Source organism: Pinus tabuliformis, chromosome Q, assembly GCF_031772625.1.
Source record: "Pinus tabuliformis cultivar Carrire ecotype Pingquan chromosome Q, CPIR1, whole genome shotgun sequence".
NCBI classification, from domain to species: Eukaryota; Viridiplantae; Streptophyta; class Pinopsida; order Pinales; family Pinaceae; genus Pinus; species Pinus tabuliformis.
The window spans coordinates 1,370,363,722-1,370,391,565 of record NC_142296.1 but is presented as its reverse complement, the minus strand read 5'-3'; the positions used below and the strand labels follow the sequence as shown (position 1 = coordinate 1,370,391,565).

Genomic DNA, 27,844 nt, shown 5'->3' with positions numbered 1-27,844 from the left:
TTTTGCTCAAGCCGACGTGACTTTAAATTATGCATTTAATTTATTTTGAAGCCGACATTAAGATCTCTTCATTGATTTTGCTTGCAGATTTCTTGGAGGATTACGCTTGGTCTTTGGAGGGCTGCTACACATCTTGTAGGCTAGAATACATTGCACATAGGCTCTTAAAGAGCTCTTCAATACATGACATGACTCTTTGATAATTAAATAAAAACCTAAAGACATCAAGAAGAAGTCTTTGACCTAATTACACTTCTTGCTCATGAAACCCATGAGGCAAGATTTACAATAATAATTTATTACATCACTTACAAATATCATGTCATTATGAAGACTGAACCTAGTTACATTTTCTTCAACACTCCCTCTTAACTAGGGAGGTATTCATAATGGTACTTGGTCATTCTCAATCTGAAGAATTTCTCATAAGAAGAATCGGATTTGCAATCCATCTGTTATAGCATCATTTCAACCAACATTGTTTCCATTTAGCAAGGCCTTGACTAACAGCTCCATCTCTCACTTAGATCAGAGCACAATGTTGGCGAGACCAATGATTGATAGACACACATCATCATTGTCTCTCTTAGGGTCATACCCACCTGGGTGTTCTCTAAGTATACCCTACTAGGACTATTCTCATCTTGGGTTCCCAACCCTCAAGAATATCGGTCCTCTTGCCCACTCTTGTCTTGGATGCCTTACCACATCCTCAAAGAGTGTCGGATGCCAGATGATTACACAATCCTCCATTCTTTCTTCCAAACTGAAGACAAGAATGTCATGTCTAACTCTCCCTCTCAACCAGAGACAACTTCCAATTTTCTCTTTACTCAGAAACTTGCTCAAGTTCCTTTTACTTATAGGAACCTCTTAGAGCTCCCTCTTACCCAGGGACTCTATCATCAATGCTTTATAGGGTCTTCTAGTTGACTGACGATCCAAGACTTCGATGTCATCAATTTCTTCACGTGTAGGGTTCAGCCATCCATCACTTTCCTCCGTCATGCCATTCCTTCTTTCCCGAAAAGTATCCTCCTTCGCTTTAGATCAGGGGCTTCCTTCATAAAGCCATCTATCTTCAACTTTTCTTCAACGGTGATTTATAAGGTACATAGTTGTGACATCCTTCACAACTCTCCTTACCTTGGCCCTACACACATATCTAGAATCTTAGAAGAGGTCAGACACCAAAAACAAATCACATATTACCTTTTGGTGATGGCCTTTTTCCAGTGACATCTTCTAGTAGGTATCGACATCCTGCATACATGTTGACGCATCTCCCAATGAAATCTGTTGTCAAGGGTCTTCATCTTTTCAAAGTTCCATCAGAGTCTTCACATCATTCTGGGAGATTTCCTGGTCAATTTTTCCTGATCCTCTAGATGTTGATCGCCTTCATCATGGTTGCATGTTTCACGGTCTCTTTCATCCTCATGTATTTCATTCCCAGGGGCTCTCAGAGTTCTTCAATTGTAGTCAACTACCTCATACTTCATATGAGGACATATTATGTTGATTTCATCTAGTTTGACTTATGTCTTTCTGCATCCTTTCAGAGGAGGAGATCCTTTCCCTTTTTATCATGCTCGATCCATTTTACCTGCAACCATATATCATGACATTACGATATCAAATACAAATACAAGCATACATACCTCATTTTCCCTTCAAGCTACTTTCAGCAGCTTTCTTGATTGAACAGATCTTCAATCCCTTGATCTGCTTCATCACGTCATTAGTCCTCATCTCATAATTTCCTAAGTTGGAAATCCTGATGAAGCATTTTCTGCCTTCCCAGACTAGAAGATCCTCCGCTGAGATTTCTATCTTCAGAATCTAGTATATCCTCATCTGGCAAATGTCCCCTTTGACCTAGATGACTTCTTCCTTACCTTTGATATTCAATGAGATTCTCAAGAGCTATGTTCTTCTTGATTCTCATACAATCTCTTGTTTCCATGATGCCATGATGCATCTTCTTACCATGATTATATCTGCAAAGACTTCTGATAGGATCCTTTCGAGAGGGACACCATTTCACTCATAATGGAGATCTACTATTCCCTCTTTCTCTGATCCATTTCTTCAGCTTCTTCCACCCTTCCAGTCATATGATCTCTTCTTCCATAGTACTATTATGTCTTGTCAACTTTCCTTTACTTATTTGCACTTATTTGAGTCTTATCAACTTGTCTTTCTCTATCTGAGATAGAGACCACAAATTGTTGATCGAGGTAACCTCCTTGTCCATGGGCATTTGTTACCTTGCTTAATCTTAATATCAATGATGATTATTCTTTCATCACCTTTCCCAGACCTCGTAATTGAGATCTCATGAAGAGTGCCTCTTCTATCACTTCATGTATTTCTTTTCTGTGTCCTTTCTTGCTTCATAGAGATGAGGAAGACTTTTCAGAGTTCCTTCTCATAAATTCAGAGGAGACTTGTTCACTGACTTATCTTCTTCATAAGGATTTTTTCAATCCTTCATGTTCTCTGCAAGGACTTTTAGATAATCCATCTATCCTAAATATCTCCTTGCAACCATGAAGTCAATGAACCAAACTTGATTATAGAATGAAAAGATACTTACTTGATATTTGAAGATGAAATCTTCACCCTGGCTATGATGGTTGTTGATGAGGTAGTTTTGATGCTTCCACTGGATGAGGTCCTTGATAGAAAGATTTCCTTTCTTTCTTTGAGCTATCTTGATATGCAGGCTGTTGACATAGTTATATTTTTGGAACCTTGTAGTCTGCCGCATTTTATGATTTGAGATGACAGATCTTGAATAGTCATTGGCTGAAACTGTCAGAGTCATCAGAACTATTACCACAGATCAGTGATCTGAATGCCTCATCATGTTGATCTCCAAAACCTTTGCTGATGATAACTGTTGATGTAGACTGCTTCTTGGACTTCGATCCTTTTCGAGATGAAGTATTCTTCGTGGCTTGTGTAGGTACAAGATCTGTTGTTGTAACTTATCTTTTTGGTTGCATAGACAGCAACGCTTGTTATTGAATATTGTTGTTTGAAGATTGATACTTTGATCTAGGGTTTGATTATGCCATGTAGATCTTTCAGCTCCTTTGATGTCTTGTACGAACTTGATTCTTGAATCTCTTTTTCTGCCCTTACTTTGACTGCTAAAACCAACCCCTCTGATACCATGTTGAAGAATCTAGGGCAATTAGAAATTACACAGATTCTTCTAATGCATGATAACAATCTCTGAAGTATTTATACAATTTATCTCAGCTTGATTTTTCCATTATTATTAGTGTGTGTGTTTACTTCATCAAACTGCTAACAGAAACAAAAGTGACAAGAACACAAAGTATTTGGCTTTCTGCCAAGGCCAAAACCTCTCCCTCTTGGAGAGGGAAACCCACGCAAAATTCTTCTTATAGAGATTCCATCGACGAATACCAAGACCATGACCCTTGACACATTCTGCCTCTCCAAAACCAAGACATCACTCCTTTTCTTCAACGTTGATGGGATCATCATCCTTGCTGCACCTCTGCCTCACTGAGATCTTCATTACTGTTGACATCATGATTGTCTCTTGGGATTTCCACAGAGGCGATCTTAGCTTCTTCATTGAGATCATTATCTTTCAAGAGAAAGATCATGATCTTTGTCACTTATCATTGTTGTCATCATAGTTTCCTTTATTATCATACAATTACTGTCATTACTGCTTCCTTGTCTTGACCACTTGACACATCTGGAAACCCTCATCACTGTTATGATACCGAAACTACTACAGAGATATCATTTTGGATTTCCTTCATTGTCAGCATACCGAAACTCTAGTACTGCTTCTTCTTATTATAAATAGACTGTAATATTTCTTCTTCTCCTTATGTTGAGACAGTGGGATTGTGACTGTGATTAGGTTTCTGTCTTTGATCTCATGAATACTGTAACTGCCCTTAAGGTATGCGAGGTAATGGAAGCGAAGATAAGTATATGCCGAGATTATTGTTACAGGACTTAAGACCTTTCTGCTCCATCCGTTTGATATTGAAACATGATAGCACCTACAGGTATGCCGAGATCATCCATCCGAGATCTACACATGTTGCCTATAAATATGTCGAGATCATCATCAGCCTTCTCTGCTCTATTCATCTGAGGACATCACCTTCAGATCACAGGTATGCCGAGAGAGGATTTGCCCGGATATTAAGTCAATGTGAAGTTTGCCAATGCTGCTCCTTGTCATGCGAGGTCAGTCTATCTTTGATGTCGAGGTTGTCAACATGAAGATTAGGTCTATGCCAAGAATGTATTGAGCCCAGATTTCAACTCCCTACTGCATCCTCATCCGAACATGTTTCTGCTCCATACATCCAAGATCATGACTACACCTAAACCCCAAACGAGGTGCAGTCAAACCCTACTGCGGCTCTGCTCCAATATGCGGAATTTCAAAGCCATCCGAAATTTTCTTGGTGTAATTTGCGCTGACCCTTCATGGGTATTTATAGTACTTAGTGCACATATAATAAGCCGACGTGAATCCATGAACCAACATGACCTTTTGCTCAAGCCAACGTGACTTTAAATTATGCATGTAATTTATTTTGGAGCCGACATTAAGATCTCTTCATTGATTTTGCTTGCAGATTTCTTGGAGGATTACGCTTGGTCTTTGGAGGGCTGCTACACATCTTGTAGGCTAGAATACATTGCACATAGGCTCTTAAAGAGCTCTTCAATACATGACATGACTCATTGATAATTAAATAAAAACCTAAAGACATCAAGAAGAAGTCTTTGACCTAATTACACTTCTTGCTCATGAAACCCATGAGGCAAGATTTACAATAATAATTTATCACATCACTTACAAAGATCATGTCATTATGAAGACCGAACCTAGTTACATTTTCTTCAACAATATTAATTATTAAACTATCAAACAATTTGTTATTGTAATTAACATATCATTGTAGGGCAGTACCTTCATAAACTTGTTGAAGAGTGGCACCAATATGGCTCTAAAAGACTCATTTTTGTAGTTAATTCCAGCACTATAACAGCTGATTGTGGCATGCTATTTTCAGCCCTTTCCTCCTTAATTATTGACAAAACAGCCCTCTTAGATTTGGTAGGCACTACTCTTGGGGTTTCCATCTCCCTTTTGTCCTCGTACCACTAATTTTTTACCTATATTACAACCTCTTGTTTCATTAAGGTTTACTCTTTAAAAATCACCTAGAGCCTCCATTTCATATCCTTCGCAATCCTACTTAGGGACACACCCTTGTGTTGTAGAAGACCCATCCTAAAGAGAGAGGAAGAGCTACTAAGGTGACAATGAGTAGCCTTCCTAACTTACACAATGCTAGTACTTTGGTGCTTGGGACTTTACACTCTGTGGGTGATAGATTTAGTTGTAAAAGTTGGCAAGGAGAATCTTTCTTATCAAAACAATGCTATTCCCATGCCTATCTTTGCTCAATGTTAGCAGCATCAACCAATATCCTATAGCAGTTGGAAAGATTAAAAATGAAGTTCCTATGGGAAGGGGCCATTGATGTGATGAAATATATCACAGAAGTATGTATTCAACCCAATAAAGAGAAGAGGTCTAGGCATTACGACGTTACAAAGCTTAAACAACATCGTAGGTGCAAAGTTGTTCTAGAGTTTCATTTCTTTTCTAAACAAGAAGCTACGGACAAAAATTCTAAGAACTGATTAAATAGAGAATGTCAGATAAGAAAACTCATGTAGGCACCAATAACACTATCTAGAATAACATGATGCAAGTGAAACACCTAATCTAGGACAACCATTTCTAAGATGGATTATGTAGTGAGAAAACCAACTTTTCGAAAAACTCATGGAACCAATACCTCCCTTTGGATTTCACAGAGGATCTGAAGGAGAACAAAAGAACTTTTACAAGAATAGAGTGGAGGGACGACTATTACCAAACAAGTGATGTAAGGGGGTATATGGAGATTATCGGAAAAGAGAATATAAACATGAAGCTTGGCAGAATGAGATCCCAAGTAAGGAAAAGAAAAACCTAATGTAACTTTTGCAAGAAAAAATGATAAACTTCATCCTTGAACTAAGCATTCTATCATGGGAAACTCTCCTAAAGGTTTCTTCACAGTTGAGAAAGGCTGTGAATAATGGGGCAAAATATGAGATAAAAGACTATGGTCTGAAATTTCTGCCTTTAGTTGAGCTCCCAAAAGAGAATAGTAATGCAATAGTTTTCTAGGAAAAGAGGCTTTTTAGACTGACAACAAAGGGGGAAGCTAAACATTTGTTCATGGATTGTGCACTGACAAAATAACTCTGGAACATATTCTTCACAGTGGTTGGATAAGACATGTTCTTCACAATGATTGGAAGAGAAATGCAGAAGACGCATACACATCTTTGAACTTTGAAGTATATCCACTTTTCTTCTTAGAAACATGCTATGAGACCACAAAAAGGTTGCCTTCTAAAAGTATTAACATAGCAGCCTTAGTCTATAGGGAACAATGTAAAAATCCAATGTTCTCTTTACTTGGCAAGTAAAGACACGATTGCAATGTACCACAGTATATAAAATTATAAACAAAAATGGCAATATAACTTGTACTAATTCCAAGATTAAATTAGCATTATAACAATTTTATAACATTTTGGCATACCAATTCTATAGCAAGTTCCACATTATGAGGTTCACAAAAACCAAACTAAAACAGACCAAGAAGCAAAAGTAACTCCCATCATGACAACAATAATGATAATCTTTGAAACAGATATCAAACCTAATTATTGTGTTTATCTTCTGGTTCCAAATCTTTCAAAATGATACTTGACACATCAAAAAACCTTTAGACAATGCCAATTAGCTGCCTTGACCAATGATCATGCATATGAGTATCGTGCTCATGTTTGTAAACTTAGAGCAGTAAAATGTTCCTGGACTTCCAATGTGGATTTCACCCTTGATTTTCTACCTGTGTGGCTATATAATTCATTTATTCTGCATTTCAACCTTCTGACTCATTTCTAAAGGATCACTCCAAGCCAACAGGTAAGCCTAACCAAAACAAGAAACTATAGCATTCTTAGGTCTTGGTGTCTTACCGTTGAGAAGAGATGTGATTGTCTATGTGTTCTCTGGAAACCAAACCTCGAAAATTCCCCAGAAAAACATCATAACCTGCACCACCGGAAAATTCAAGCTCTTATTATATTTCATCCATTAATGTCTGTGTAGAAGGTTACTTAAGATCTTTTCATGTAGATAATATTAATTTTTATCAGATGACCTAAACACAACATACACAGGTCTACATAAATGCATGGGCCAAAATGTATTAAAGTTGGAGAAAATAATGAAACAACAATGCAACCAGACAATCTTCCTCATACTTGAAAACTGCACCTGAATAAATATGTATAAATGACAAATAAACAAATATGAGTTTTGCATCCACAATATTCAAGTAAAGGCTTCACAAACCTTGATCATAAGCTGCAAATGCTTGAGAGCCAACTACTCCATTTGACACCCAACTGAAATACCCAAAGAATAATCAATTCCAAAATCATAAACAGAAACAGAAACAATACTACTAAAATGTCTAAGAAACTTATCTTTCACGGTTCATAGTACATACATAACACATACAAGTGTTTCATTATTGCATATTGTAATTAAATGACTTAATCATCCTGTCTATATCGTTATTCATTTTTGTATCACTAGCATTTCTAGTTTTAAACCTCTTTTCCGTGTGATGAGATAAACCATTTGAAACATTCTCCATTTTTGTGCCTAGAACCTATCTGATGTCCCTTTCTATAACCTCAGTATCTTTTGCCTTATAATGAAAACGAAATATTGTGCATGTACTAGTTTCTCAGAATCAATATTACATTTCTTACCTTCTGTATTACAGTAAATCTAGAGAAACCAAGTTCAAAATCCATGCTGTATTTGATTTGTAAAGGTAATAATTTTCTCATCTACTCACTATTGCATCGCCAATTTGTATGTTCAGAGACCTTTATTGCTTACTGCTATGGCATACAGACCCCTCAACCATGCGTTCAATTCCATCAAGGGAATTCTAAGGGTGGTGAAAAGTTCACTTTTGAGTTTGTATTGCAGACCACAAGATTTTGAAAGAGTTCTACAAGATGACGCAAATGTGTACACCTGTTGGACATTGGATAAACCAATGCTCCCCGTGTGTTTTGAGACATGGACTAACCGCCTCTCGTGGATGCTTATCTTTGGCGATGCGATCGTTGACTAACTCCTGCGGGTTTTGGTCTAACGGCAATCGTGATTCCCAACAAGTGGTATCAGAGCGTAGGTCATGAGTTCGATACACACCCGGCTCGGGTTGGGGGGGAGATTGTTAGACATTGCATAAACCAACGCTCCTTGTGTGTTTCAAGACATGGACTAACCGCCTCTCATGGATCCTTATCTCTGGCGATGCAATTGTTGACTAACACCTATGGGTTTTGGTCTAACGGCAATCGTGATGGCCAACAACACCTTCCCACAAATTGATGAGTGTAAGAGAAAGGTACAAGTAAGCTGTAATGAGATATTAAAAACACCATCCTTGAAGTCATAAAATAGAAATATAACTTTTAAGGCACAAAAGATCAGAAACTAAAAGGAGAGAGGCACTAGTATTGAGTCTTAAGTTTCAAACGTTCGCCAAGATCATATAGGTATAACTACCAATATGGAAAATCTCATCAAAAGATAAGAATCAAATAGAGCCACTTTCCCTTCCCTAATTTATCACCATTGCCTATTCTTCATTTGCCAAAATTGCTGTATTCACAGACTTTTAACATAAGAATATTCTTCAAAAATTATGATGTTGAAAGCAACTTCACAAGCATTCTTGTTAGAAAGTACATCAGACTTTCGGAGTACACCTTCATAGCATATGAAATCAAGTGTAAAATGATATTCAAATTAAACTACCAAACTCTCACACAATCACATAGTTTGTGTTTACACTCAGGATGAAATTCTTCAAAATTCATCTTGATTGTTTCAACATCAACTGTTCACAAATATTGTTCTTTGACAGTTCATGGGTATGTTTTTTTTGAGGGGACAACTTATCATTTCAATTCATCATTTGGTATTGATCGATTGTGAGAGCTAGAGTTAGGACATTATTGTAGATTTGCACTAAAGATAGTTAACGAATATGATTGGACAGGTTTCTCACAAGTGACCTTCATAACACCTATCTTCATGGATCGATACACACTCATATGAGTGCATCGCTAGATGAGTTTTCTCAGTTTAGCAAGTTCAAAAATTGCAGCATGCTTGAATTTCCAATGCAACACTTAGTCAAGCATCAGATGTCAAAGACTCCAAGAGGATAAGACTAGATTTTCAAGATACACTTTCTTGAAAATTTTCTATTTAGAAAATCATCTTTATTAAAATATGATCACATATTTGGATACCCTTTGTGGAGATTTGGATGGATTTCAGCTTTGGTGGCAACAAGAGGAAGTCGAAGTTTTCGTCAATTGTGGTTCAAGTTAGACCAAAATTAGAGTTTGTGCACTTTTCAAGATAATTATATTTTTAGATGCCCAATATTAAGGGGAGCGTGTTGTTTAAATTTAATGATGACTGGAAACTATGATGACTTTGGGATTTGGATTTCAAAGTTTTGGCATATTATTGAGTACACCTTCTAGAAGCAGTCGTTGCTCCAACATTATACTTATTATTTTTCATGATAATAGTTAACAACTTAACATAGAGATGTGTGCCATGGTCGATAATTAGTTTACAAAACTTTTGTTGAATTAACCAGGGAAACATGTTACTACAAAATCTAGTGTGCCTAGTGCAATGCCTCACTAGGCAACCTAGGTTAGATGACTGGGGTTCCAAGCCAAATGGCTCTCTATGGAGCTTGCAAAAAAATCACCTAGAAAGGTCTTCAATAAGGAGGATTCAAGGGAGATAAGAATCTACTGGTTATGGGAGAAGGTACCAGCAAAGCCTTGGAGGCCAAGATAAGTGTTGCAAAATGTTCAAGCACACTTTCCACCAACCCTAATACAATAATGAAAAGTTGATGTAAGCTAGAGTTTTATGATATGCATATTTACAGCATGCAAAAACATATAACATCAAAGAAATTGCCTATAAATGATGAGATCAACTTTATGTCTTTAATGGTTAAAAAGTGCATAGAACAGCAATATAAACCTTAGATGTCAGCCTTAAATTGGGGTGAAAAGATGCAATAAATGCTACATTTTTCTTTTCAAATATTAATAACTGCAATTTACACCTGAAGGACAATAACATATAGGAACAAAAAATGTTATTAAATGCAAATTTAAACCAAACCCTAAACCTAGTTAACAAGAAGTTAAGAAAAGAGAGAAATTTCAAAAGGTGATTCCACAACTAGACTAGTGCCTCTATTCAATTAGGCAATGGAGTCAATTAGGGCGAGGTCAATGATGGAAGGACTTGGATAGAGAGGGTGGAAACCTAATTTACTTCCCTTAGAAACCCTAGCGACTTCTTTCATAGGAGATTTAAGGTCAAAGGATGCATGAAAACAAGTTCTTTTGATGGATTCTTGAAAAACAAATTTTGCATAATCACATAAAAATAAGAGTTCATAAAAGATATTGCACTTTTTAATATGGCACAAGATAAACCCTAATTTCATAAAATAGCATGCAAAATGGAAGATGGAATTAAACTTGCACAATTCAAGAAAGAATCACTTCATCAATCCATAAGATAGTCTCTCCATGCAAAAATAGCCTCACCAAGACAATCTGCACCATCATTCATCCATTGCGTCCAAGAGAAGACAAGAAAAGAGCTAGTGCGTACTCACTCAAGATAAGAGAGACGAGCATGTGTGATAATTCTCCAATGAAAATGACTTCCCTCAATTTATATGAGGGTAACCAAGTTGTTTTCATTAATTTACAATGAAAAACCCCTAAAGATTTTCTTGAAGCGTTCAACTAGGATAATAAGTCACAAGCTGACCTAAAGATAGTTTTACAAACGATAAATCATAACAAATGGGTACATCTCCAAGTAAGATCTCCACCAAGACGTCAGCATCAATAAAGCTCGCATCACCCTCCTAGAGTATGCATGGGTGACATGGCAGCCCTAGGATCAAGTGTTGGCATCAAAATAAGGTGTGCTAACCCTCCCAAACCATCTCAAGTGGTCTCCATCATCATTTGGGCTCTAGAACATCAATCATGATTAGATCCTGGTCGTTGAAGCTCCAATGAGTGATTATAAGAGCAAGTTGAGAGGATTGGAGAAGACACATCAAGTGAGCAAGGCAGTTCGAATTACCTAGTTCATAGTATTCAACAAGGCACAGTTCGAGCCAGGGAAGAGACAGTAGCAGGGGTTGCAATAGTGAGAATTTTCAAAGAAATTCTCAGGAGGTTTTCCAGAGATCGAGAGTCAGGATAGGAGGCCGAGTTATCCAATAGAGGAGGTTGTATTCTACAGTGCAAGTTAGCAAGATTCCCAGTGCGAGTTGCCAAAAGGAGGATCAATTCAATTGCTAATACTTGAATCTAGTCCGGGAAGGCAGAGGAAGGTAGGACGACTTGCCTAGAAGGGTTTCGAAGGCATAACGAATTTTTGTGAGGCTGCAGTGCACATTTCTAGGCAGAGGTGCAAGCACCGGGAAGGAGTGTTAGTAGTCCAAAGAGGGCCAGATCACATTGTTGTGAGGGAAAATCATTTTCCCAGTATATTTCTAGTCGAAATAAATTGTCGGAGCCAAGCCACATTGACTAGCAGTTGTAATTCTCTATTTCTACATTTATTGTACTAGTTTTCCCTTCGAGGTTTTTCCAAGGACTTTCGTCCAAAAATAACAGTGTAATTTTATTTTGTGTGTGCATCTATTTCTTAGTTCCGTAATTTTGTTTCTGTGGCATATTTTTATTTGTGAAGAATGCACCAATGTATTATTCATTATTTGTGATTAATAATTAACAAAAAACAAATAAACTGCACTCAGTTAGGAGAATAACTTCCAGTTGTTGCATTCAAGGAATTTTAACATGGTATCAGAGCAGAAGATCAGATCAAAGAGGCTTCAGGCAAGGGAAGCGAGATTTGTGCAGATTCACAGGGAGATATGAAGCACAAATTCCATATCTACACAGGCCAGCCAGGCAGTGCGAATTGCAGGGAGGCCGAAATCGATATCCAGTCCAGGGTGGAGGAAACATTTGATTTTCCTCAAGAGTAGTAGCAGAAGGTAGTAGGATTGCCACAAAGGATTTCTAGTCAGCACATTAGCAAGTTCGCAGAGAAGATCTAGCGCAATGATTTTGCAGCAAGGGTTTTGCAGCAGCAGATCAGCGCAAGGCAAGAAGAGAAAAGCACACAGAAAGGGAATTTCTAGTAAAATTCTTAGAGGGTTTCCAATTTTCCAGTTGCAGGAAAGGAGGCTGTATTTTCCAACAAGAGAAGGTCATAGTAGACTTGCTAGTCCAATTAGTGTGTGCTTCAGGGTTAGCATTGTGTGTGCCAAATTCAAAAAAGGACATTCGGTGGTAGAGCAAGTTGCCCAGAGGAGAAGTACCAGGCAGTGCGAGTTCTGGGAAAGACACTGGAGGAAAGTGTGAATTATCAAGTAGTAGGTCTGTGTATCCCAGTGAGGGGTGCAAGTAGCAGTGAGGAGGTCGAGTGAGTTTTGTCGGAAGGAGAACGAGATTTCCCAGTTCATTAATCCAATATTCTCAGTGTCAGAGAAAGGTCGATTTATCTATAGAAAGAGGGCCAAAGCAAGAAAATCGAATAGCCAGCTTACCCAATTTGCAGATCTAAAGCAGTAATTTCATTTCCAGTTGTTGGATCTATTTGTCGAAGGAAGCGTGAATAGATTTAGAGGACAAAGGGAGATTGTAGTTTTTGCAAAGGAAACTTATTATTTCTAGATCGATTTGCCAATTGGAGGAGTAAGATAAAATTTCTCTAGTTATTTGAGTATCGCAAATTTTTGAATCTTTCAAAGATGGTTGTACAAGATTGCCAGAATAGGACGTGTTAGTTAGCCAAAACACAGATTTGGGCAACAAATCGACTTCCAATTCTCGGAGGCAGGTGCCGAAGGGAGTGCAAGTTGCCTAGTGCGAGTTGCAAAGTGAAGCAGGGTTCTAGTCAAGGACAGGACTCGAAAGGAGATAGAATGGCATTAGATCCAGGAGGAGTAGTATAGTGCTCTAGTATGCCATATTGGGCAGGGACCATGGGAAGAACAACAAGAGGTTTAGATCTAGCCATGGAGGGTTTTATCAATAGATCAAATATGGTTGTTGTATATTCTTCACATGGATCAATACCTTTGCTACGGGAGTCCACAATAGTAGAGTAGTAGGAGAATCGAAAATCAACAAGGCGCAGTCAAGATGTTCAAGAAACCGTGCAGATCCAGTTACAGACGGATTTTTGGGAGACAGTTGCAGAGCCAGTTATAGGCGCAATCAAGTACTTCGAAGGCAATGCAGAGCTAGTTGCAGTCAAATACTAGGGAGATAGGTGCAGAGCCAGTTCCAGTGACTCAATAGATCAAGAGAGATTGAGTTTCCAAATCTGGTTGCATGAAAATCATGTGATTGGTGGCAATGCGAATTAGCCAATTGCAAGTAGCAGGCATAGTTCCAGCTAGAGACTCCATGAGAGTTTCCAGCCAGGGGTGGCAGTGCGAATTAGCTAGTTGCAGAGTGCAAGTGTAGTTCCAGCCAAAGAGAGCCATGAGAGGGTTCCCAACCCAAGAGAGATTTCCCAGTTCTTATTCAGAGGGAGATCAGGATCAATACACACAATACCAATGATAGCAACAGCGTAGTAGCAGGTCAAAGGCAGCAGCATAGAGGCATCAGCAGTATGAGATCAAAGTTGTGCAGTGATAGCACAGGTTGATTCAGCTACATGGATAGCAGATGAATTAGAGTATGTGTAGTAGCTTGGCGGACAATGATAGCAAGTGTATTTTCTTCACAGTGATTTCTAGTGACAGGGAGTCATTTCATCTTGAAGATGTGAAGAAAGGAGGTATCACAGATGTCAGACACCAACAGCATGGATCAGTGTTGAGAAATCTATAGGGCAATAGATAGGATTTCTCTATTCTTGATAACTGCTTATGATGTCTTTTTACTTTTTCTTTCTTATTAGCTTCTTCCCTTATTATTATGTTTGTTCTATCATCAAACAACTACCAAAACAAGAAGAACAATAGTACGCAAGAACATAGGATATAGGCTACAAGCCAAGGCCAAAATGTCTCGACTTGAGAGCAAAACACGTAAATCTCTTCTCTTCTTATAGATTCTTCAATTGACGAATTCCAAGACCTCTAGACCAAGACCAATACCCTTCCAAGACCAAGTCTGACCTTCTTGATGATGTGCTTCCTTTGTCTAAGTCAAACCCAATCAAATCTCTTCCAGCAGCACAACTTCAACCCCCAGCTTCAGATTTTCGGCCTCTACTGCAGGTCTAAAATTTTTGGCCCCTGCAACTGCTACTACATCCACACGTGTGAGAGAAAATTAGCCTTCCAAGGCCTCCCAATAGCTTCGCTTGACTTGCTTCCTTGTCTAGGGCTAGAAAGTGACCTAGTAGGCTCCTCTTCCAGCAACTTCAAGCTTCTTCTAGCAACTTGAGAATTTCGACCTCGAAGCAGCAAAACCTAGCTCTTCTTCTTCGCATGTGTGAGAGAGAATTTAGCCAAAAAAAAAAAAAAATCCTTCGTCCTTCTCCTTCTTCGCTAGCCTTCTTACTCTTCTCCTTCGCTTAGATGATGAGAAGTGTGTTGATTTTTAATAGCTTGGAGGTACTCCAAGCACTAGGGTTCAAGGTTTGGAGGTTGGAGCACCACAAAAGTCATTTGTGGGCTTGGAACCCAAGGTTGGGGTTTTGCACCCATTGATGTTTGGGTCAAAACCATGAGGCATTTAAACATGGGATAATTGGAGGTAATAGAGGATGTTGAGACAAATCCAACACATCGAGAATCACTCAAATCGGAGCTAACAAGATACTAATTTTTGTTTGTCACTGTCATGTTTTATAAAAGTCGACTTGGCTTTAGGACTTGTTGACAGTTGGCAAGGATTCGTTGAAGCCCTCATTGTGTGATATAAATATGAGGTGATTGAGGCTCATTTGAAGCATCAAAGAGCGAACAGATCAAGGATATCTTCTTTGTTTTGGGCCGCAGATCAAGGAGCAAGTACAGTGAGATAGAAGGAGTCGGTGAGGGTTGTTTAAGGGTTGTTTTATCTTTGCAGTGCAAGCCGAGTTCACTTGGGAGAGGGTCAAGTGGGTGACGAAGAGATCTAGGTAGTGTAAGTGCACTTTTGGAGCTGTGTGTTGCTACAAGGATGGGCCGCAGGCTGTTCTGAAGTGACAACAGGGATCAACCCTTGTTTGTGGAGGCCAGGTGGTGGAGCACCCTCATTTGACTAGGCCGCGGTCAAGGGAAGGAACAACGAAGTATTTGGGGCTAGATTAGGAGCATTGCGCAGGAGATAGCAACAGAGTTTGGGACTGTGGAAAAGCCCTAACCAGGACTGTCATCTCAAAGTTAAAATGCACAGAAACTGTGATCAAGAAGAGGTATGATTGATCCTTTCTTGTTAGCAGTGTTTGCTAAGTGGATGACATTACTTTGCAGCATATGGGAGCCAATTGGAAGTCTTGAGTTGGTAGTTAAAAGCCTTTCCTAGGAGAAAATTTCACAGTGAAGTAGTGACAATTGTATTGGGCATCATTGGATTGTTGGAGGGCAAAGTGTTGGTCTCCAAAGTAGCCCTAGATCAGCATGACAAGAAAGACACTGACAATTGTATGTTGGGTGAAGAGTTGAGCTTAATGTGTAGCTCTTTAATGGACAAAAGAAGCTACTAAATTGGCAGATTGAAGCTCAGGTGTTGGCTAGCCTAAAGGCACAGTTTGGATCATCCTGTGTTCATTGCAGCAGAAGTGACTTGCAGCAGTGATAGGTGGAAGCCCTCCTAGAGTCTTATGTGTTGTTTCATGATGGACTAAGCGACAGCTAGAGAGCAGAACGGAAGCAAAGGACCGGCAGAACGAGATATGACATAGATGTTGAGATTGTAGCAAGATTGTCATTGCATCTTATATTCTTGTACTTGTGGATATTTGAGGGCCATTATCCCTTGTACAGGAGCCCTAGACAGTTGTATTATATGTTGATTAATATAACGAAGTTGGGTTGAAAATTTGTAAAAAGTTGTCGATAATTGTGCATGTGTGATTTACTTTTGCTTATATTCTATTGTGCAAAGTAGCTTTGTTGGGATTCTTGATTTGGTTGCATCAAAGATTTTAAGATTCTATCATAGACCCCAAGATGTGGAAATTCAACAAAGTGCATGTGTGTCCAAGGGAGATCAAGTTCCTTCCTTTATTTAGGCTTCTAAGGTGGATGAGGCTCCTCAAAATAGGTCGACTTCTTAGCTAGCGGGCTTACTTTGTCTTGGAGGGTATACAAAATAATTCTTTTTACAAGCTACAATGTGCTCGATGAGGTCTTCAACATATGACAATGACTCTTTTGAGTACTTGACCTAGGTCAAACCCTAGAAGCATTCAATGGGTGCTTGACCTCTCGAATAAAAGACCTTGAGCATGAAACCCATGCTTCAAAATAGTAATAATAATTTTTCTTTCATTTTTCTTTCATTTTACAATATACAAGAATCAAAAGTACATCTCATATTTATGAAGACCGAACCTAGTTACACATTTTTCAACAATCAATTCAGCTACAACATGTTCCCACTGACCAACAGGTGGTTGATATATTCACGAAGGCTCTAAAGACAGCCATGTTCGTATATTTCAGAGAATAGATGGGTATAGTGGAGAACACCTTCCTCGCTAAGAGGGAGTGTTGATTTTTGGAGTAGTAGCGAACAAGTGTTCTAGTCTCTAAAATGTCAGAGAGGCTAAGGAACACAAGATCTCCAAAACCCAGAAAAGGTTTCGAGTGAAAACACTTAGAAACCTCTCAATTAAATTAATTGATCAATAATTAAAAAGTTCCTAAGTCTAATTTAGGAAAAATGATTAATTAATGGGTATTAATTGAGGAAATCAATTTTGATCTAAAGGCTTCCAGAAAAGTGACTTGCCAGAATCTAAGATGATCTGAGACATCGATCATGATTAGATCTTGGTCGTTGAAGCTCCAACAAGTGATTATAAGAGCAAGTCTAAGGGAGCAAGTGAGCAAGGTAGTTTGAATTACCTAGTTCGCAGTATTTAGCAGGGCACAGTTTGAGCCAGGGAAGAGACAGTAGCAGTGGTTGCAGTAGTGAGAATTTCCAGAGAAATTCTCTAAAGGTTTTCCAGAGATCCAGGGCCAGGACAAGAGGTCGTGTTATTAGGAAAGGAGGTCATATTCTACAGTACAAGTTAGCCAGATTCCCTGTGAGAGTTGCCAGAAGGAGGATCGACTTAGTTGTTAGTACCCAAATCTAGTCCCAAGAGGCAGAGCAAATTATTTCCAGAGGCAGAGAAAGGCAAGACGACTTGTCCGGAAGGGTTTCCAGTGCAGAACGAATTTTTCTAAGGATGCAGTGTGCATTTCTAGGCAGAAGTGCGAGTGTCGGGAAGGAGTGAAAGTAGTCCAAGACGGCCAAATCGAATTGTTGTGAGGGAAAAGCATTTTCCCAGTATATTTCTAGTTGAGATAAATTTTTGGAGCTAAGCCATATTGGCTAGCAGTTGCAATTCTCTATTTTTGCTACATAATAATATAAACCCTCATCTGCTGCACTAGTTTTACCTTCGAGGCTTTTCCAGGGACTTTCATCCAAAAATAACAGTGTAATTTTATTTTGTGTGTGCATCTATTTCTCAATTTTATAATTTTGTTTTCGCAGCGTATTTTTATTTGTGAAGAATGCATCACTAAATTATTCGTTATTTATCGTTAATAATTAACAGAAGACAAATCAACTACACTCAGTTAGGAGAATAATTTCCAATTGTTGCATTCAAGGAATTGTCACAGCAAGTTCAAGGCTAACATGGGTGTCTCGGGTCCATTTGAGCACATCATCAATCATGCCAATGCCTTGGCTTCTTGGCTCAAGGTTTCAGCATCTAGAGGTCTAGCAAGGGGCATACAACCATGTGGAGGCTCCTCAAGGCCCAAGGCTTATCAAATCTAGGCTACACATCCTCTTTATTGTGTTGGAGAGGTGTCAATCCATCCCTCAAGGGATCTCTAATGTGTGATAAGCCACCTAAAACATACTCTCAAGATCAATTGAGATCAACATTAGGAACAAAAACCATTAAAGCATGATAGTGGACCATATTCAATGTTAGGCACACAAAAGTACTTCACACAAACCTTGCCTCTAAATGTATTTATAACTCATGATTTATAAGCAAGTTACTACACTTATGTTAGGGATGATTACAAATCCTATTAGGTGCTTCTAGCCCCTAAAGGGAGGGATAGTTCACAGGTAGGCCCATCAATCCATAGATGCATGTGATAAGTTATGTCACAAGGTTCGTCGAACTTTAACCTTGAGGTTCGAATTTTGGCGAACCTTAAAAAAAAATTGAGGTTCAGAAAACCTCATCGAACCTCATAGCCACTAACCAAGTTCATAGATCAAAACTCATGTCACAACTCAAGCTTGTAATTTATCCTTGCAGTTTCCATGTTCGTGATAACATTTTTGATGTTTACTGATGTTGATTTCATACTATTTTATCCTATAATTCATTCTATATGTATATATATATATATATATATATATATATATATATATATATATATATATATATATGGTGAACCTCATCCGAACCTCATCAAAAAATTCGAACTCAAACCAAACCTAATCATTGTCGAACCCGAACTCGAATTCGAACCATGTGACATTATAACTATGGTCATGGAATGGGAAAGACTTCAACAAAGATGGTCATAGACATGGTACCAACTAAAGGAAGTCCAACACCTTGACTATAATGATGATAAGAGGGAGCAATCGTGGAGGCATGAGTTACCCCATTCCTCGGCCTACTTTTTTCACCCCTCTTCTCCTTTTACTTTAATGATTTGTCTCTCTCTTGCATAGCTTCAGTGACCTAGCTTGCTTTATGTTTTTCCTTTACCCCTTAAAGATGTAGCACTTTATCGATCAACAACATTGGGACATCCATATTTTTTATATAAATCATGAAATGCTTAGGAACTAGGTGATGGCTAATGAGAGGGGTAGAGGTCATGTTAGGATTTTTCCCACACGCTTATTCACTGTCCCAAGCATATTTTGCAATTTTCATTTTCCTTCATTTGTGGCTTCATAAGCTTTTATCTTTATTTCAGTTGCATCAACCTCTTTGGGCAAAATTCCATGCCCTAACTTGGAGATGAGGATATAGGTTGTCAGTCCCAATGACCAATGACAATCAACCCAAGAATGGAAGTGGATACAAGGAAGGCATGGAAGGTGGTAATAAGTATGGATTACCTGGGACACACTATATCAATCAGTGCCCCTCCTTACAGTGGAAGAAAAGGGCCTAATGGGGAGGTGAGACTAGAGTAGGTGCAAAAGACAATCTCCCAGGTGAAGTATGGGAACAAGGGTACAATCAAGCATAGTCAATCATACATCTTGGCCTGTAATCCATAATAGTATGCCATAAAACATTACATGAAAGCACATGACTATAGAAATGGTTAATGTACCTTTTGATAGATGACCCACCTTCCTTAAAGAAGTATGCTAAATGGGAGGGAGCATTGACAGGAGCATATGTGGAGAGTTCTAAAGTAAAGTTATTGATGGGTTCTCATAGGGTTGTTGGCTGGCTAGCTGACGAATGAGGAGAAAAAAATTCTCCCAAGGGGTTACCAACTTTTGGTGGTAACTCTGATTGGGTAGAATCTATTGTGTCATTTTTCATGATTCCTCATAGGGTTGTTGGCTGGCTAGCCGACGAATGAGGAGAAAAAATTTCTCCCAGGGGTTACCAGCTTTTGGTGGTAACTCTGATTGGGTAGAATCTATTGTGTCATTTTTCATGATTGAGATTATTGAATTTTGCTTCCACTTAATTTTTGTGTTAATGAACCTAGTTGTGCATTTAATCGGTAGATCATTAATCTTGTTGAAGTTGTAACTAGGTTCGGTATTCGTAATTAAGTAAAACAAAGAGATAAATTATTATTTTATCAAGCATGTTCTTCATGCTTTACTTTTGGTCAAAACAAAAAGTCAATGGCATGTTCTTTGTGGCCTTACAAAAAGAAGAAAATTTTGAATTTTTTAAATGTCATTTGTTCCTACAAGTTGCCAAGTCGGCCCTCCAAGATGACAAGTCATCCCTCCAAGATGACAAGTTGGCTTGCTCAAAAGTCGTGTTTTTTCGCATGTGGAAACAACTATATATTGGCACCTATCCTCCATCATTTTGGCAACTATTCAGTGATCCTCTGAGCTAGAACAGTTCGGATCTGTGGCATGGATTCCTGGAGCATACATGACCGAGTTTCTGAGACAAATCAATGAAGATTCTGAGGATAAAAAGTGTCTGCAATATACCAATATCTAAAGGCTCTCTGTGATGGGAGTTTTTGTGAAATATTTCTCTTTGTAATATGAAGATCCTATGACATATCTCTCTATGAATGATACGAGTTCCTGTAGCACAATTCTCTAGGCTAAAGTGACTTTTAGAAGTACATTATATTATGGTGATGTGCGTCGTCTAAAGCATCTTTCCTTTGTGAGATTCAAGTTGTCTAAGACACCTTTCTATGTGTAAAGTGAACTACAGGAAGACACCTTTCTCTGTGTGATGCAAGCTACAAGAAGACATCTTTTTTTTTGTGAAATGTGAGTTATCTTCTTCTGTGTGACATGGCATCTAAAGAACAAACATGTGTCAAACTAATTGACTATCTTATCGACAGAACATAGCAAAGGTTGGAGGGTGTTGAGAAATATAGTGGCAACTAAATTAGATGATTTCTCTTACTTTGATAACTACTTGTGATGTATTTAAAATTAACTTGATTTTTTTCTTCTTTCTTTTGTTATTATTATGTTCTTATCATCAAACAGCTATCAAACCATAAAGAACAATGAGACAAGGGGACACAAGATATAGGCAATCAGCCAGGGCCAAAACCTCTCTTCTTGAGAGGAAAACCCGCAAGAACTCTTCTTTTGTTATAGAACTTCAAATGACAAATTCCAAGACCTATGACCCTTGACCAAGAACCCTCCAAGACCAAGTCAAACCTTTCCTCCTTGATGAGCTTTCCTTCCAACAACTTTGAACTCAGCACCTTCTGCAATCTTCGATTTCCAGTAGTTTCTTCTGCAACTTCGACCCCCAACAGTTTGTTCTGCAACTTCAACCTCCAATAGTTTCTTCTGCAATTTTGACCTCCAACAGTTTCTTCTGCAATTTCAACCTCCCAACAGTCTCTTCTGTAAGAACCATAGCCCTTGCACGTGTGGAAGAGATGATTTTTTTTCTTCTCTTTTCACCTTCGCTTGGATTGGTCCTTTCTTCTTGGAAACTCAGCTTACAAAGAATGACAATTTTATGCCCTAACTTGACATTTGTAATTCAGTCTTAGTTGTTGCAATATGTGACTTAGTTCTTTTCTCACATGTGAAGAGTAGTAGCCCAAACACAATCCAAAAAATCGTGTTCTTCTTTTCTTATTCTTATCCTTCTCTTCTTCACACCCATTTCTCTTCCTTGATTGAACTTCTGTGAAGTGAGTGAGTCTTCCAAGTGAGGCCGAAGTCACCCTTATATATAGGTCTTTCTCTAGGTCAAATTGTTGGCTTTAGGTCGTTTTGTCCTCTCATAGAAGTCGACTTGTTCTTTGCAACATGACGAGGTCTTGGAGGGTCTTTGACTCTAGATTTGACTCAAATAAATTTTCTTTACAATATGTAACATGCCCAAAAGGGTCTTCCATATATGGCAATGACTCTTATGACTTGTTGACTCAATGACAAGAACACTCAATGGGTGCTTGACCTATAAATCAAATAACCTTGAGCATGAGACGCATGCCTCAAGAATAACAATAAAAAATTTATTTCTCGCTTTACATCAAATACATAAAATCATGATTACATATGCCATTATGAAGACCGAACCTAGTTACATATTTCAACAGGGGGCTGACTCAGCACTCAGATCACTAGTTTGTTTCGCTTGGATTTCTCTTCTTGATGGAGAAGCTATAAGAAAGTATTGATGGGCTTTCCCCTTGTGGGTTTTTCCCTGGCCTCTGGCCTAATCTCTAATGTTTCTTTACTCTTGTGCACTATAATAACTACTTTCTTGTATTTGAATGATAATTGTTTGATGAATAATAAAGGAAAAACTAAAGAAGAACGCTAAATAACTTCACAAGTAATTATCATGTTAAGAAGTTCCGCCTTGCATTGGAATTTCAACACGGTATTAGAGCTATGGTGAAGATAAGAGCACTAATGAAGAAGCCATAAGAAGAGCTAAGGCTGAAAGATCTGAACTCTATCCTATGCAAGAAGTCCAAAACTGTGGTTACTATCCTATACAAAGGACCTAGAATTTTGAAATACATCTACATCAAGAAAGAGTCGACTTGGAAGTTGGAACAAGGGCTACATATTTTATGTCATCTCTAGTTACATTCAAGACTATGTTGTAGCAAATCTCCTTGAAAGAAGAACATTTGCATCTCTCATTTGAAACCTATCAACACACTCACATCTAATCCAAAATAGTAGACCAGACTACAAGGAAATTCGGGAGGCAAAAAGAGAATTATAGGTCTGAGACAAAAATATTCTGAGGTACATAATGCGAGTTATCTGTGCTGGATTCTGCTGGATTCTGAGGCACAAGTTCTGTAGAAAAATGTGAAAGGTCTGAAGCTCTGTTTCGGTGGAATAACATGAAGTTCTGAAACTCTGTTTCGGTAAAATAATGTGAAGTTCTCAAGCTCTGTTCATGTGGTTCTGAGAGACAAAATTATGTGACCTATGCAAAGTTCTGGGGCTGAGGCAGAGGCCAAAAACTTGGTCATCCTGGAGACTTACTTATGGACAGTTTGAAGTAAAACAAGCTATAACTTTTTCTCTATGACAATACAAGTTTCTGAGATGCACCAGACCTCTATGACATGCAACCTATTTGATGGACTAGATCTATAATCTATAGATTGACGAATTAACTCTGTGGTGACCTATGAATGATGATATTAATTTCTAACTGTTTAGACAAGTCATGTGCATACAAAATCTGTAGCATCAAAATCCAGGGGCACTATGTTTCTATGAAATAAACAACAAGTATGATGCAGCATAAAATTTCAAAAGAAGAGTTTTATATCTATTCCTCTACGTACTGTCTATACCAAGAATTCTCAGAACAACGTAGTGTTTACAAGGACAAAGACAAGGGTCTGAACCTGTGACAAATCCGAACCATTTGTGATGGAATCCGAACCTGCTATGGCACTATATTTCAATGGCATCCGAACCTTTTGTGGCACTGTGATATGAAAGATTTTTTTTATGCACTGTGAAAACTAGACCAACTGAAGGCCGAGGCTTCTAAAGAATTATGATACCTTTCACAATAAGAGCAAGGATCAAGCCTCAAGTCTATAATGTTACAAGCATGCTGCTGACAAAATCGGAAGACAAGGCTCATTCAGAAGGACAAGTAGCGTTGAGATAATACTCCTCATAAGGTACATACAATCTTTTGTGATCAGCTAGACATAGATTTATTTCAAAGTTCTCTTGCAACTGTGTTAGAAAATTGGAAAGGCAGAAAGATTTTCTTATAATGATAATTACTTGTGATATTCTTGTAGTCTTATTAACTTCTTTATATTCTTCTTTTATCTTATTTTCATCAAGCAATCATCAAATCAAAAACGACATAAGATATGGGCATTCAGCCAAGGCTAAAACCCCTCAATTGGGGAAAACCCAGTCAATCTCTTCCGCTAGCAAATTCAAATTGAGATGACCAAGACCTTACACCAAAAGACCTTCCTCCTCCACCAAGTCAGCCCTCAAACTTGTGCTTCCAAACTTCAAAGATCAATTGCAACCACACTACATCAACACTGCATCAAAGACAAAATTTTGACCCTACGGCTTCAGAATTTCGGCCCAGCTTCAAGTCTGCAACTTTGACCCTCTTGCAGCTTCATAATTTCAGTCTTGCAACTAATTCAGAAATTTTGGCCCCCAACTTAAGTCCAAAAACCCTAGCAGACTTCGCACGTGTGAGAAAGATGCCTAGAAAACTTTGATTTTCATCTTTCTTTGATCAAGTCTTCTTCTCATGCACTTCGCTCTCCTTTTCGTCCTCTTTCTCTATGAAGATCAAACTTCAGGGAGTGAGTCTCCAAATGACTCAAGCTCCCTTTATTTATATTGCTTCCATGAGGTCGAATTCCCTTGATGAGGCTGACTTATCCTTCTTTGAGGCCGACTTGGTGGAGGAGACCAAAATGACTTATTTAACACTAAAATAAATTTCTTTCTTGCAACCACACTACATCAACACTGCATCAAAGACAAAATTTTGACCCTATGGCTTCAGAATTTCAGCCCAGCTTCAAGTCTGCAACTTTGACCCTCTTGCAGCTTCATAATTTCAGTCTTGCAACTAATTCAGAAATTTTGGCCCCCAACTTAAGTCCAAAAACCCTAGCAGACTTCGCACGTGTGAGAAAGATGCCTAGAAAACTTTGATTTTCATCTTTCTTTGATCAAGTCTTCTTCTCATGCACTTCGCTCTCCTTTTCGTCCTCTTTCTCTATGAAGATCAAACTTCAGGGAGTGAGTCTCCAAATGACTCAAGCTCCCTTTATTTATATTGCTTCCATGAGGTCGAATTCCCTTGATGAGGCTGACTTATCCTTCTTTGAGGCCGACTTGGTGGAGGAGACCAAAATGACTTATTTAACACTAAAATAAATTTCTTTCTTGACTCAAGAAGCCCAAGAAGGGTCTATTAAAGTATGACAAGGACAAGGACTCTTGACACAAACCCTAGAAGCCTACAATGGAGGCTTTGAACTATTAAACATTGACCTAAGCATGAAACCCATGCTTTAATAAGTCAATTTCTTTTATAATATAATTTATTTTTCTTTCTTTTGACAAATACGTTACATCATGACTTATACAATTATGAAAACCAACACTAGTTCCATTTTTCAACACTCTTAGCTAGGGAGGTATTCATAATTACATATATATAGAGGTACATGGAAGATCTCAAAATGATATGCTCTATGAGGAATCACGACACACACATTGCTATGATTAGATACCTAACCAGGGTACTCTAATCGGGTGGGACTGGTCATCACAGTTCACAATTTCATGGGCAAGTTAATGTAATCTAGTGTTCTAAATTTTAAACAGTTTTGGGACATGTTGACAGATAATTTGCCAGCGTTCTTTTAACGATTCAAAAGGAAAAGCATTGACAAATTAAATGTCAGCAAATGGTTTAATTTCTGAACAAGCGAGCACTGGCAAATCAATCGGCAGCATAACCTATCATCATTTGACAAGTGGCGTTGATAAATTAGTTGGTGTGACATGCTATTAAATTTTCCCGAAATGAAGAATTGTTGAATTTACCATTGCCAAATCTGATAATCATTATCAAAATTAACGATATGATCGAGGCACGAAAAAATGATTACGATTGTACGGGTTTTTTTTTCACCTAACTATTCTAAACCCGAGATTTCATGTGAAGGGAATCGTTGCAGGATTATCGTATAACGGTGTCCTTGTTTCCTTTTGTGGTAATATATTAGTTAGGCTTCCAGCATCAGCGTGAGAAAATCTCGGTTTTTCCTTCCTTAGTTTTTGTTGCTTGTTGTTAGTACTTATGGGAAAAGGTGGTCGTTTGTGCAGGAATGAACCTGAAGGTCCGAAACTCTTTGAAGCCATCCCCAATCTCTAGGAATAGTTTCCGCAAGCAGGTTGGGAAGAGTTTTGTTTCAAATGTGACGGATTTCACGATGGAGTAGCTCGTGAATTTGCAAAGGGGTTCGATGGACAGAGTATTCATGTTGCTAATATTTCTTTCCCAGTTTTGGAAGAAACCATTGCAAAGGCTACAGGTCTCCCGGTGAATAGGGACCGCTGGTTCAAAAACCCTAACAGGTGTATATATCCCTTTCTTTTTAAAGGAGGAGCACCAAAACAAAGATTGGTGCCAAGGAGTGCAAAAGTTCTGGCTTAAGACAAATTGGCATGAAATTCTTACTGTAAACCAAAGATACTTCATATGTGAAGGCCGCTATAACAGGATCGGTATGTATCACTTTTAGTTCCTCGCTCATATCTTTGGTCAGGTACACATGAATATGCCATATTACCTGTTAATGAGTCTAAACAAAATGTTAGCTAGGATTCAGGCTAACCCAAACACATCCCCTCACTATGTTTTCCATAAGGCCTGATTAAACTAATAATTGTCAATCATTTGAAGAAAATTGGTCGACATGGGAACACTTCCTGTTTTGGGGCGGTTTCATCAAATCAATGGGTTCTAAACCTAAATCCAATAAGCGTAGGAGACTACCAAAGAGTTTTGTTCGAACTAATGAAACCCTGGAACAAGGAACCTCGTCTATTTAGACCAGAAGCAAAAAAAAACCTCGTAGACAGAAACCCTTGTTCCAGTCCATGAGCTAAAGAGGGTTTACACAAGGAAAGGTAAATGGGTTGTGGAGGAAAAAACCTTGTCTACTCCTCGAGAGCAATCTCCAAAGCTGCTAAAGGATCCTACTGCTGATGTTCATGCAGGTAAACATGTTGAAACTGCAAGGAGTGAACCTAGCAAAGTAGGGAAGAGTCAGCATGAAACAGAGGAAAAAGATATTGCAAACAAAGCCACCCTAGTTGGAATGTATGGGGTCAGAAAACCTCATACCAGACCTATAAATAAACTTAGGCTTAAGTTCAAGCTAAAGCAGAACCCTGCCCTTGAGGGACCTAATGATAAACAAGGTGGAAGCTTCTAGCTCCAAGAAGCACAAAAGTCACAAGAGAAGAGAACATGGCCCCAAGGCCAAAAAGACCAAGAAAGTAAAGCCAACACAGACCAACAATGTAGATCTTTCGCTAGAGGCGGCCAAAAAACTCAAATAATATTTTTGTCGCAGTATCAACTATTAATCCATCAACATTCCTTTTGAAAGCATTTTGACAAAGTGCTGACAGTTAATTTGGCAACACTTCGTGGTTTTTATCCCGATAAATGCATACCAATTAATCTGTAAGTGAGTGGAAAAAATATGTTTTTAAGGCAGCAATAAGAGCTTTGATCATGATAAAGCTTATGCAAGATGGATTCACATACCAAACCCTTGTTTTGGCAAATCAGGCCTGAATTTCACAACGAGGTTACTATTTTAAATGTGATGACAAAATAGAGGATTTCAGAAGATTATTGCTAGATATCAGCAGGTGGTTTTGTCCTCAGCTTCAGCAGGATTTTCAGCTACGTTTCAACTTCCAGATACAGCATCTTATCATCCCACTTCATGGTTAAACAAACAGCGCATCAAAGAAATTTATGTACAATGTATTTGATCCTAGTTTAGGGATTTACGTAGATATTTAAGATTTTTTGTAATTAAAGTTTCCTAAAAACATGGCTACAGTTTTGTAAATATTTTATAAAACAGATCATGAAAGAGGACCAAGGGTTGGTTTTTTGGCACAA

The 27,844-nt window shown here is 38.4% G+C and overlaps 1 protein-coding gene across 1 annotated transcript in view; it reads right to left on the bottom strand.

Annotated features, from left to right (window-relative positions):
* LOC149225007 (uncharacterized) overlaps nt 1–27,844 on the bottom strand; it is a 241,761-nt gene that overhangs the window by 34,380 nt on the left and 179,537 nt on the right. The window contains exons 7-8 of the mRNA XM_089386405.1: nt 7,502–7,554; nt 7,123–7,198 (exon numbers count right to left, since the gene is read on the bottom strand). Of these exons, the coding sequence (XP_089242531.1) occupies nt 7,123–7,198; nt 7,502–7,554 (129 nt within the window). The remainder of the gene's footprint in view (nt 1–7,122; nt 7,199–7,501; nt 7,555–27,844) is intronic.